At 38.4% G+C, this 13528-nt stretch overlaps 1 protein-coding gene across 24 annotated transcripts in view; it reads left to right on the forward strand.

The window, feature by feature from the left end:
* Positions 1-13528, forward strand: part of PUM1 (pumilio RNA binding family member 1) — a 128532-nt gene that overhangs the window by 61556 nt on the left and 53448 nt on the right. For 19 of the 24 annotated variants that reach the window (XM_055573875.1, XM_055573874.1, XM_055573878.1 and 16 more), the window contains 2 exons: positions 7955-8121; positions 10121-10391. The exons of the other annotated variants lie outside the window; for them this stretch is intronic. In XM_055573875.1, the coding sequence (XP_055429850.1) occupies positions 7955-8121; positions 10121-10391 (438 nt within the window). The remainder of the gene's footprint in view (positions 1-7954; positions 8122-10120; positions 10392-13528) is intronic. 24 annotated transcript variants of the gene reach the window in all.

The following is a 13528-nucleotide window of genomic DNA, read 5'->3' on the forward strand; positions in this document are numbered from 1 at the left end:
ACTCTGTCCATGGGATTTTCCAGGCAAGAATACTGACGTGGGTTGCCATTTCCTTCTCCAGGGAGTCTTTCCGACTCAGGGATTGAACCCACATCTCCTGCAAGTCTTTTGCATTGGCAGGTGGGTTCTTTACCACTGAGCCATCAGGGAAGCACAACTTCTGCCTATAACTTTTAGTTATTTACTATAGGAGAAAAGTCACAGCTAAGTCATTACTGTGGTGAACTGGAACCTCTGAGATTCTTGCCATGAATTCTCTATCATGTGTGGACAGCTTCTAAGTCTTGGACATTAGCCACCAGACATGTGCCTGGGTTACTGTTAAGTTTGTGAAAGTGAAAGTCACTCAGTTGTCTTCAACTCTCTGCGACCCCATGGACTTCCATGGAATTCTCCAGGACAGAATACTGGAGTGGCTAGCTTTTCCCTTCTCAACCCAGGGATTGAACCCAGGTCTCCCGCATTGCAGGTGGATTCTTTACCAGCTGAGCCAAAAGGGAAGCCCGGGAATACTGGAGTGGGTATCCACTATCCAGTGGAAGCCTGTCCCTTCTCCAGCAGATCTTCCTGACCCAGGAATCAAATCGGAGTCTCCTGCATTGCAGGTGGATTCTTTACCAACTGAGTTATGTATGAAGCTGTGAAGTTTGTAGGAAGCAGAAAAATAATTAGAAGTAGGAGAAAGATAAAACACTGTGGCTGATTTATTATTATTTTTTTCCTTTTTAAACAATTATTTTATTAGTTTATCTGTGATGAAGCTGTGTCTTTTGTATTCCATATCTTTATTTGATTTTGTAAAGGTGGCTTCTATCCTTACTTGAGAGATTGGTGATTTCTAGCTCTTTTGTAGTATTGTTACCAGGGGAAGTTAAGACCTCAGGATAGAGGTCAGAAAATTGAATTCTCTAAAAAGCATCTACTGAGTTTCTGAAGTTTGCATAAAGATAAATGAAAATTCTCCAAATCTGTATTCCAGTTTCTCAGAAGGAAGGTTGTGTGTAATGAAACGTTATCCTGTATTTTGACTTGAGTTGCACCTAAATGGTGATACAGGAAGACTGACCAGTGATGTCAGTCCATCACTTTGGCACATCTGATCTTACGGTGGATGGAGAACTGGGATCAGTGACCTGCTTTATCAGCTTTTTGGTTGTTTCCTGCTGATCTTGTGCTTCTCTTGGTTTTGCTGTCTGTCTGTTGGTTAAGGTGACATTTAACCACAGCTCTGGTCATGGAAACCCGAATCACTGTTTGGTTGTCATGGTATGCATACATCTGGAAAGAGGTGAGCCTTTTTTTATTTTTAAGTAAAAATCTATTTTGTCTTTTACAGCGTTGAGTTCAGAGACCAAGGAAGACAGAATATCTGCTTCTAGTAGATAGTTTTTCTAAAGAGTAGTCATTGGTGGTTTACGGATTGGAGCATTCAGATGTTTTTCTTTTTAGGTGATCATACCAGCATTTCTTCTGGTTAGCCTCAGAGAAGCTCCATTTTAAACCCCCAAGAGCTGAAAACATCATCCCTAATGGCATAATGAATGTACACCTCAAATCAAGTACTAAGGGGCTATTCTCAGATAACTGACAACAGATAAGCCAGACTCTGATGAACTGCTCAGTTAAAGGGGTTTAGAACTAAAGTAATTACATTGGTTTTCCATTTTCAGTAAAGTTGTTTTATGGTTAAAGCTTGAATGAAGGTATTTAACCCTGTCTAGCTTCCCTGAGCCTTTCTTAAGTTCATTTCTAATGTAAAAATGGACTCAGTCATTTTGGCTTTTGTGATAAGAGTGCTTGCAGGCTGATGATAAGAATCCGACAGCAGTGTTTTATTCTCAGCACCCACTGGAAATTTTTGGTAGTATTCCAAGTATGAATCAGGAACTTCAGGGTAGCAGTTTTCAGAATAATGGGAAAATTCAGAATACCAGTTAAGTCAGAGTCAGGTTTTTAAATTTGATTTATTTCCTTTATTCCTGGGTAAAGACATCCCCTTACTCGCCCGCTCAAAACACCCCGAAATAAAGCATGGTTCTGGATGGTTATAAAGTCATATGTATTTACTATGTTTTTAGGCATTGGGTGAAAAGATTTTTAGAAAAAAAACAAACATATTGGGAAGACCTTTCTGCTTGTTTGTAGAGACTGGCTGCTTTCTGGCCTGGAGGTCACGTGCACACTCACAGCAGCTCACTCAGATCACAGGACTGGGCGGCTCGCTGTTCTAGGTGCCATTGCATTTGTTTCAGGCGGTCAGTGTGGTTTCAGTTGATTTTGCTTAAACCTTTGTGTCATGTAATGCAGGGACTTTAGTCTTAACTGGACCTTGATTTCTTCATTTGCAGAAAGTCTAATTCATATGGCTATGTAGTATATAATACATGAAAATACTTTGTAAGTCTTATAAAGTCTTGGGCTATGTAGTCCTTCGGCCAGTAGCATTATTGGCATCTGGGAGCTTATTAGAACCGGCAACTCTCAGACTCAACTCCAGACTATTGAATCAAAGTCTGCAGTTTGATATGACCCACAGATGATTTATATACACTTAAAGTGTCATAAATACTGATAATACAGTTTTATTGGAAGATTTCAATTCAGAAACTTTTATCTCAGGAGGAGCCCCTTCAGACTTGAGCTTCCCTTGAACAAGAAATCTTTGTGCTCTGCTTTGCAATGTCAAGCTTTTAGACACTGACTAAATAAAAAGTTAAAAAAAAAAAAGCCATGCAACTTTCAGAAAACCTTTTATGGTTTTCATCTCTTTTTCCTGCTGGGTTTGGTGGTAGTACAACAGAGGGGAACACTTTTCTTATTTTTTTGCACACCAGAAATTGGGTGGTCATATACACAGTGCATGGTATATTCCATGCTCCACTGTTTCTAAATCGCATACCTCCCAACTTCTGTTCATTTTGAAATTGGATATGTTTTAATTGCCATTGTTTCCTTTTTAGCAGCACATAAGATGATGGTATGTCTTATAAATTGATGGTGCCTCAGATTTGATAAAAGGTAATAATAGGTGGTGGAGCTTCTCTGGTGGCTCAATGTTAAAGAATCTGCCTGCCAACACAGGAGGCATAGGTTCGATCCCTGGATTGGGAAGATCTCTTGGAGGAGGAAATGGTAACCCACTCCAGTATTCTTACCTGGGAAATCCCATTGACAGAGGAGACTGATGGGATGCAGTCCCTAGGGTTGTGAAGAGTCAGAGATCACACACACACACACACACACACACTAGTTGTTGGCTTGATTGTGTATAGATATTTCAGAAAAGTTACTGGGACAGAGGGGTTAATGATGAAAGCCATAGTCTTTCCAGGGGGGAAACATCAGGTATCAAGCAAGTTTGAAGCTTTAGGGGTATTGGAGGTGAGTGAGACTGTTTGTGTCTGAGAAAGGTAGTGGGCAAAATTGGATAAAATATTTTAAAAAATCTTTTAAAAGGAATTGCACAGTCATGAATTGCCTTGTTTAAATACCTGAAACAACCCTTTGAAGTAGATGTTGTCGTCCCTATAAAAATTTATCAATGAGGAGAATGAGGTTTAGAAGGGAAGTGGTGGGAGCTGAATTCAGTGTTCTGATTTCACACCTTTTAGCCATAGTATATGCTCCACTGTCCTGTTTATTAGTTTCTCACATAGTATCATATTTAATATATTAATTTAAAAGTAATTCATGACTAGTAATTTCAAACTTTTACTCATTTTTTTAGATATTTTAAATTTCTTTATTACTAGTGAAGCTAAAATTGCTGAATTTTTTGGGTGGCATTTTGTGAAAAATTGAGAAGTGTACACAGGGAAACCAATATTTTAGTTAATGTTATGGTTTTTGGACTGGTTTATCAAGCAAATACACAAATAGTCCTTTGAGAAAAAAGAAAAATTACTAATCTTATTGACTGTGACTTCTGCCACATGGAGCTTTGAGGTAAAATCTATGCAGTAACAGGAAAAATTAAGTTCTCATTTCTCTGACTTCATTCCGAATTAATATTCCCTGATATATTCATTCCCCTTTTGAGAAAGGTGAGCTGGACTGAATGACTCTGATCTCCGTAGTGTATAGTTTTCTCCTCTTCTCTCAGTTCTTTGGTATGAGGCAGCAGAACATACTCTAATGTTTATGTCTGTCATCTGATCTCTCAAGAACACTCCTTGGCCCCACTCTAGGGATTTTGAGTGGGCTTGGCTTCTTGCATTTTGAGCACTGTCTGAGGGCTATGGTTGGATTACAGTTTTGAATTGAAATTCATCTAGAGAGAGCCTAGAACAGGAGGATGCTATTAACCCATCTTTGTTTTTTATTTCATTTAGTTAATAGGCTTTTTAGTATTAATTTGCACTGGGCAGTATGTGACAAAAAAGAAAAATGTAACTCCTGTCTTTAGGATGCTTATTTGGACTCAATTTTAGTGGTTCTTGGGCTACCCAGGTGGCACTGGTGATAAAGAACCCGCTTGCCAGTGCAGGAGACATAAGAGACTTGAGTTTGATCCCTAGGTGGGTACGATCCCCTGGAGGAGGGCATGGCAACCCACTCCAGTATTCTTGCCTGGAGTACCCCATGGACAGAGGAGCCGGGCGGGCTACAGTCCATAGGGTCGCAAAGAGTCGGGCACAACTGAAGCGACTTAACAACGCACAGTGGTTCTCAACTGTGAGTGCTTATTGGAAGAGAAACTTAGGTTTGTGGGAGCTTCTGCAGACGAGTTAAATTAGAATCTCTCGAGAAAGCCCAGTCACTTGCAAATTTTTAAAAGATTGTGATGTTTGATACCAACCATAGAGCCACTGCATTGTGCAAAGGACAGTATATCTGGGAGGGCCGATAGGCTGTACACTTTCTTTTGAGTTAAACCACTTAATGGGAACCTTCATTTTTAATGTTAGTATTACAATGTTACGTAAGAAATACTCTCCCAGTGCATAGTTTTCACTAGTGTCATACTTGTATACAGTGTTTTTTACTTTATAATAAACTTTTACATATACATCATTTCATTGATGTTTACTACTTTGTTTTAAACAAAATGGTCCCTTTTTATAGATAAGACAACTCAGACTCAGGTTTAATGACCTGTCCAAAGTCCAGTAAGTGTTAACAGTTGAGATAGACTGTAGGTTCTGTGCAATCTGGGTTAGTATTTTCCTAAAAGAATACCTTACCTTAAACATTAAAAAAAAAACTTTACAACTCCATAAAACAGAGCAGCCCAAATATACCCTTATTCTCTCTCACTAGGGTCCTCAGATTTCTAAGAGACCATTTTTATGATCCCCAACTCTGTATTCTATATTCTCTTTTAATAGCAGACTTTTGACAAGATAGCTTCCCACTTATGCTCTTGGTGTCATTCATAAATCAGACTTCATGTCAACTGTTTTAACTTAGTGCTTTTGTTGATTTACTGAATTTGTTAAAACTTTTATGACCCATGTACAGAAAAGTTTACACATCATAAATGTTCATCTTCATGACTTTCTGCCTAATAGAAATATCCCCTATAACCCATCCAAATCAGGTATGGAAGTCATCCTACCTGTTCTGTTTTGCTGAGGCATTAATAGCCTAGTCGGAGTAGAAAACCAGGTAACTATTTTATGTAAATAGACTGTATAACATGGACAAAAAACAGCCCATCCCAGGGACATCTTTGAAAATCTAGCCCTTGGCAGTATAATTGAGAAAGTAAGTGTTCAGGTCAGGGCAGTTGGCTTACAGGGGGAGCAGCTTCTCAGCAAGCCCTTGTAAAGGGTCACTGAGGAAAGATTATGAAAAATGTTGATTTGGTGAGTGAGCCTCTTCTGTACCCAGATTATTTGCTTGGTGAAAAGTCCTACTGCTGCTTTATTGCATTTCCTTACCATTTTTTTTTCCTGTAGACTGTTTGAACTCCTCGTGAGAAACTGGAGCTGAACTCCCTGCCACTCCTGAGCCAGTGACTTGATTTGTAGATTTGTGGAAGATTATTTAAGTGTGTTGGTGGGATGATCCTAAAATACCTTTAAAAATTATTGACGTTAGTGGGGTCTAATTCAGGTGGACTTGTTCATTACCACCTCTTGGACTCTTACCTGATGATAAATAGAATGGGAGGATCCTTCTTATTTTAGCAGTTCAGTTTTGCAGGACTTTTTTCTGTTTGTTTTTTTATCTTATTTTTTGAACTTCTGTCCTGCAGTGTATTCAGTGTTGGGGATGTGAAAATTACCACATAGCTTCTGTCAGTTTTACCTTTGCAGGAAGAGGGAGCTTTTATTTCTGGACATTTTGAAAGCTCTTTCTGTCTTTAGAATCCTGGCATGCTTTGTCTGGCTTGGGATCTCAGTGTCATGCTTAATTGGCTCTCATTTACTCTTTGGACCAGTATCAGTGTTACACTTTGAAGATGTGAACGTTAGATCTCATTTGCTGCCAGACTATAGTTTACCATCTTGCTGCTACATGAAACTAAGTGGTATATCCTTTCTGAATTCCTTCTGGTATATGTTCCTTTATTCATATTAGCCATGAAGTCTTTCTTTTTCTGTTACTTTTGAGCAGAGGGTGGTTTTAAAAGCAAAATGGGCTTTGAATTGGTTGTTGAAAGGTCTAAGATTGTCAAGTGTCCCTGTGTCTGGTCTTTTTGTGTCAGGGTGGCTAAGAACTACTTTGAGAGCATCTTTTTATTTTGCATTTGCAGGCCTACCATTCACAGCTGTGTCTGCTGCTTTATCTTCCATTTATGGTCCTCACCCTCCCCACTGAAATTTGGTTGTGGCGACTGGAGATGCTGAGCAGTAGTTCTCATCATCTTTTGATTGGATCTTACCTTTTACCAGGAGCTTTCTTTTGGTCTAGGTCTGTTTGTTTCTTTCTTAAAACAGAAGTCAGTAATGGAGACAGGCAAGATTACTTACCTCTCTCTGGTTTTACAAAAGCAAAAATTATTTAACCCTTGGGTAAGGTTTTGCAAAGCTTGCTATACCATGTCAAGTCACTATACCAAACCTTTTCATTCTGAAAATCAAGACACATTTGCTTTAAAAGTCCATGTCTTAACTTAGGTGGTTGGTAAGAGGAGACAGACTTAATTTCTTTAAGAAACAGGACATCGGTGTGCTTGGCACTGCATCGGTCCATTTAGGTCCAATCTTTCAGTCTTTTTAGTTTGAAGTACTTCAGAGATAAACTCTGTTGCATCAGTGATTTGCCTTAATATGCTCCCATGTAATCCTTGGTACGTACGGACAGGCGGTGGATGACAACTAAATACTTAGAGTACTCTTTGTGAAAGAATTTTAGTTAGATTTAACATGTTCTGAAGGATTTAAAAAATTCAAGTTAAGGATGATTAGTGATTTATTGTTTCAGTAAGCGGTGAGACATTGGGTGGAATTGGGGTGGTGATGGTTCAAATTGGCAGGGCATATATCCCAACATGAAGTGTATAGAGTAATGGAATTGGAATGATGTTAGACCACACTTAATTCAATATTCAGAAGTAAGGGAGGCGTTTACATAGGCAATAGAAGTAGGAAATTAATTTTGTAGGCTTAATACTTCCCAAGTATAATATTAGCTATAATTCCTGGGGATTATTAGGAACCATGCTATTCTAGAGAGTTAGATTTTAGAGTAGAGAAATGGAACTAAGAAATACAAAGTTGTGGTTGGGCTTTTGGTAGAAAGGAAAAAAAATGGGGTGGTGGGACATTGGGCATGATAAGACTGTCCTAAACTCTGTAACATAACTGTATGTCTGTCTCCCCCATTTGGCAAGACTTTCTGCAGTGTTCCTGCCTCTGTGTTGTCTGTTAATTAGATTGTAATGTCTTGAAAGGTCATGGATACTATCCTGTTCTAATTAGCATCTAGTGTAGTCTGGTGTCCACGGTGGTTGCCCGCTATTATTAGTTGATGATGATTAGTGAAGCTGAAGCTATTTTTTAAACAGGGCCCAAGGGATGCAGACAGTGATGAAAACGACAAAGGTGAAAAGAAGAACAAGGGTACGTTTGATGGAGATAAGCTAGGAGATTTGAAGGAGGAGGGTGATGTGATGGACAAGACCAATGGTTTACCAGTGCAGAATGGGATTGACGCAGACGTCAAAGATTTTAGGTTTGTATGTTTTACACTTCTGATTTTTGAGTGGGGGCTATGGGTTTTTGTTTTGATTTAGTTTTATTTTGATTTTAGTTTTCTTTTTCCCTCCCTACGTGTCTTTTTAAAGAACTGGGACTAGTGTAGGCCATACCACAAAAATTGTATGAACTGTTAAGGTGAAACTTTTTAAGATCTGTCCATACCTGATGTTTTGCCAAAACAATAGACTTTCCATTTGTGTGGAGCTCTATAATTCGCAGAATGATTTCATAAAGATCAGTTCATTGATTCTCAAATTTCAACATCACCTGGATGAGCACCTTGGGATTTCTCCCAAATCATTATCTTGGGAGAAATTATGGTTACTAACGGAAGTGTGTCATATTACTGTGGCATATTAAGGAAGAGTGAAAAGAGATCAGTTAAGTATTATTTCACTTGAGACTCATAAGCTCCCTTTGAGGTAGGCAGGTATCGTTTTCTTCATTTTGAAGAACCGGAGATACAGCTAAAGTGACTTGTTCTTAATCATATTCCTTCCATGGAGGCCTCTCATTCCATCTCTGGTCATAATTGATATGCAAGTTTTAACCCTGTAATTTTAATATGCACAGTATTAATGATACCATATTTGTCTTCCACATTTGGCAAGTATTCTTTGTTACATGATGGTATGTGAGTTTTAATTTTTTTTTAAATTTTGACTAAGGATTTTTATCCTCAGTCACTGATGCCCAGTAGAGAATTTAATTTTTAATAATTTTAGTCTAAAGCCAATGTGTGTCTAAACACACACACACACAGCATCCTTTATCCTAATAATCTGCAAAGTCAAAATAAAAATATTGTGTGTGTGTGGGGTCATTCCTTTTAGAACAATGTTTAATTTGTTTAATCTTCCTAAATTAATTTTTGCATCTCATGGGTATAAAGAATTAGTCTTTGTAAGAAATTTGAGTCATAGCATAAACACTTACCTCAGGTCTTTCAGATGAGTTTGGGTATCCCTCCATCCTGAATCTCAAGCAGCTTGTGGTATTGTTTTGTGGTATTTGACTCCAGGGCAGATGGTAGTAGTAGGGGGTGTGTGTGTGTGTTAAGGAACTACAAGAGCTTTAATTTGTACCAGCTGTAGGATTTCTTTTAGGCTAAGAATGTAGTCACAGGCTATATTTCCCTGACTAGAATATAATATTATTCAATATTAATCTGAATTAGAATTAAATAGTTCTGCTGTCTTTTTGCATAGGGTGATCATGTGTCCTGGGTTGCCCAGGACAGTATTTGTTTATACCTCTGTCCCAAGATATTTATTAATACTTCCCTTTTTTGTTCTTAGGAGTGTCCTGGTTCGGATGATAAATTACATCCTCATATTACTTTTAATTCTTAGAGTTGATTCCTTAGCAGGAGCTTATCCTAAAAAGTGAATTTATTTTGTACTGTTTTATAATGGTTTGATTCTGGTTTCTTTGAAAGGAAAAGGGGAGTCAGTTTTATCGTTGGCCAGTGGTACCTAGGAAATACAAACAAAAATTTTTCACCTATTAAAAAATTTTTTTTGAATAGAATTATTCTCAGATGTGGAACTTTCTCTAGAAACTACTTTGTCTATTGACTGTTTAAAAGAGTAGGATGTTGCTTTTGGGGGGCATGTTTTGCTACCTGTATTTTGGGATCCTTGCTTTCATGAATACCACAGAGTGATTCCCCCCCCCCCCCCCCAAGTTCATCCAGTTTTCCTCACATCTGGGCCCCTTGGTAAAAGAGATGGTAAATTAATAGCAGTTAATGTAAATTTAAGGGGTGGGTTGTGGGAAGGCAAGCAATAGAAGAGTCGTTTTATAGGATGTAACATGTAAGCACCATAAAGGGTCTCTGGTCATTTTTTCAAAATAGTTTTAAATACTGTTGGTAATAAGCTGTGTCAAGGACATTGTCCTTAAACTTAGGTTGGTGTAGTGTCCCTCCCCACTTAAAATAAGGTTTAATGCCCTTTACTTTCTCTGTTTAGCCGTACCCCTGGTAATTGCCAGAACTCTGCTAATGAAGTGGATCTTCTGGGTCCAAACCAGAATGGTTCTGAGGGTTTAGCCCAGCTGACCAGCACCAATGGTGCCAAGCCTGTGGAGGATTTCTCCAACATGGAGTCCCAGAGTGTCCCCTTGGACCCCATGGAACATGTGGGCATGGAGCCTCTTCAGTTTGATTATTCAGGCACGCAGGTACCTGTGGACTCAGCAGCAGCAACTGTGGGACTTTTTGACTACAATTCTCAACAACAGGTACTGTGTGTGTCTCTGTCACTCTCTATGCTCTCCCTCCAGGCAGCAGCATTATTCAAGTAACTGAGAATGGGGGGATGGGAGGAGGGTGGCAATATTTTAGGCTTTTGATGGCCAGTCCTTATTTACCCAACAGTGATGTGGATTATAAAGCCTTTGCATCTTCCCCTCCAGCATGATTCCCATGCTGAGGTTTGTTGGCAGGAGACTACCCTGCTCTGTGTGAATTCCTTTGGCTCCTCTCTTTTATCAGGGCCTGGGGACGGGGTGTGGTGGTGTTACCTCCTGTGACACAATCCTCTTGAATGTTAATCTCACTGAAGATTAATGTGATTATAATGCTGTTGGTTTTTGTTTTTAAAATAGTAGACTCTGTTGTCTGCCACTGTCAGGAGTCCAGTGCCAGATGTCTTATTAGTCTTGTCTTTTAATTAAGTGAGTTACTATAGATAACAGACATATGTCATACCTTTCAAAAGAGTTAGAATGTGATTAGGGGAAAAACACATAGCACTCAAAATAAAATCTGCAGTGAAATTATTTGGCTCTTCTTTTATTTGTAAGTCCTTGGAATATATTTTATGTGTGCCTCTGGTTTTGAAGGCACTGTGACTCTCTCTAGAGTTTACAGATTCTTCTTTTTAATTTTTTTCTTTTTTTAAGGAAAATTAGCCAAATTAATGAAAAGGGGGCAGGTAACTTCTTGTTCATGTTAAGTTCCACAAGTTCTCCTTTGTGGCCTCAAGCAATTTGATGGGCCATCAGTTTCTCATACTCCTTAATTTTAGTCTGGAGCATACATATACATTTCTAGGTTTGAAAAGTTAAAATCTCATTTTGTAGTTTAGAAATTATATATCTATGAGGAAAGTTGACTTATGGTCTTTGTAGATCAAATTGTACCACACTGTCCCTTTAATGGCTGATTTTAAGTGAATTTTGCTTCATAGATAGCTGGATAATACCATTAACCATGTGAAGTTTACAGAAACAAACCCCTTTAAGAGATGATGTGATGTGCATGCACTCTGTGTTCCTATCAGTTGGATATACTAGGTGTAATTAACAAAGTCTTTTTCTAGAGAGTGTGAACGAACAGTATGCACTGTTCTCCCTGTAGTTCCCAAGAAATATGCTCACTTTTCCATGGAAATTGGACTTTCTTTGCTTTTTGTCTTATTTATTTATTTAATTTTGCATTTTTTTTTCACAATGAATCCTCAAAATAGTAGTGTTGAATGGAGTCAGAAATTACTTCAGATGCTGAGGAAATACTCGATTTAAAGATACTTTGTGGCATATCAGCAAACACACTATTACTGTGTAGACTTGAACTTGTCCAGTTTAGAATATTAGTGTAGTAATTTCTCTATCAAAATTGAGGTATGTTAAGTTTAGGCTGTTTCTAATCAAGTTCCTGTAACCTAGTTATCTCAAAAATTTTTATCTGAATTCTTTCTTTTATTGTCTCATTGAACTTCCCCTGGCAACCCTTAGATCTGCAGCCATTTTTGGTTCTTAGCTTCCATTCCCAATCGAACCCAATCTGACTCTTGGCTTGTTATTTAAGAAGTGTTTGTCTCTAACCTCTTATGAATGACAATCTGATTCTCTGTCATTTAATTGTTACCTCGTAATTAAAGTTGTGATTCACTTTTGATTTACTGAACTTGGGTTTCAGAGTAATTCTACCAATTTTTGAGGAGGCTGGATAATTATTAGAACTTGAACAGAAATGTACTTTTGCATGCCCACAAATAGTTCACACAACTACATCAAAGACACCACCTGCTCTGACTTATAAAACCTGGGGTGCCTTCACCATGGATCACATTTCAGCAGTTTTTGGAAGCGAATGCCATTATTTTGCAAGTTGAACTGTGGTTGAATTCTGACTTCCCATGCATGTCTTGGTTGCTGCAATATAGGGTCATTGTTACACAGTTACACCGTCATAGGATGTGTTTATTGTTATTTTGTCCCATGGGCTCATAATTCTTGCTATTTTGAGTAGATGGCTGTACACATTCTTATACTGGGTGTACTGATAGCCTGCCTAGAAATCATTGACCCAAGACTCTTTAGGACCCTTAACTTCCCAAAGGCTGCTGCATAAAAGCCAGTAGTTATTAAGATGGAAGAACCCTTTCTCTACTGGAAATTGGTGTTTGTTTCTACACTTTATCCTTCTAATCCCTTTTTACCCTTTTGCTTTTCATTAGATTTTATTCCTCTTTCCATTTCTAATAATTAAAATGGTTCTCATTCTTCAAGGTCCAGTGCTATATATTACCCCCTTTTTTTTGGTTACCTTTCTTGATCTCTAAATCAAAAAGTCATTTCTGTCACTGTAGTGCCTTGCGCTTCCTCTAAGAGAAAGAGTCATGGTGTCTCCTTGTCTGATAATCCTCTGCTAGATTGTAATCACCTAGAGGGTAAGATGGAGTCTTGATCTCTCTGTGTCCTCTGCTTTTGCTTTGATGGACCAAGTTTTCAGGGAACCTTTTCCACACCCCTGTTACATTATCTCAGAACATCCCCTGTGTTTAATATACCTCATCAAACTAAGGTTGAAAGCTAGCCTTGGGAGAGGTCTGAAGGCCACTCTTTGAGGTCTTGCATGTATTCTAATATGTGAGTCCTTTAGGTCTAGCCCATTAGATTGTTTATCATAGGTGAATAATGGGACCTTTTTAATAGCCAGGACATTTATTTCCTGAATCAGTACTTCACCTTTTTAGTGTCACAGCCCTCTTTTGCCATCTGATTAAAAGCCGTAGTCCTCACATCAAAAAAAACACGATTCTTTTGAGACTCAATTTTGTGCATAACTTGAGGGAGATCACAGATCTGTGGATTGCAGATTATAACCTTCTGTTCTTATTTTTTGTTGTTACCTGTAGTCAGGCATATCTCTCATGAATGGAACAGACTTCCCCCAACCCCATGGTTCTCAGTTTAGTTATTGTGGCTCATTTGGTCATTTAGATAGTGTAAGGAAATACTTGATGACAAGTGATGAGACTATTTATGCCCACATCCTAGAGAGAGCATAGTGTTTGCTGGGCAAGGAAGGACTTACAGAAGACATGGATCTTGAGCTGTGCTTTGCAAGACTTACTTATACCAGGAAAAGA

This window comes from Bubalus kerabau, chromosome 3, assembly GCF_029407905.1.
Source record: "Bubalus kerabau isolate K-KA32 ecotype Philippines breed swamp buffalo chromosome 3, PCC_UOA_SB_1v2, whole genome shotgun sequence".
NCBI classification, from domain to species: domain Eukaryota; kingdom Metazoa; phylum Chordata; class Mammalia; order Artiodactyla; family Bovidae; genus Bubalus; species Bubalus kerabau.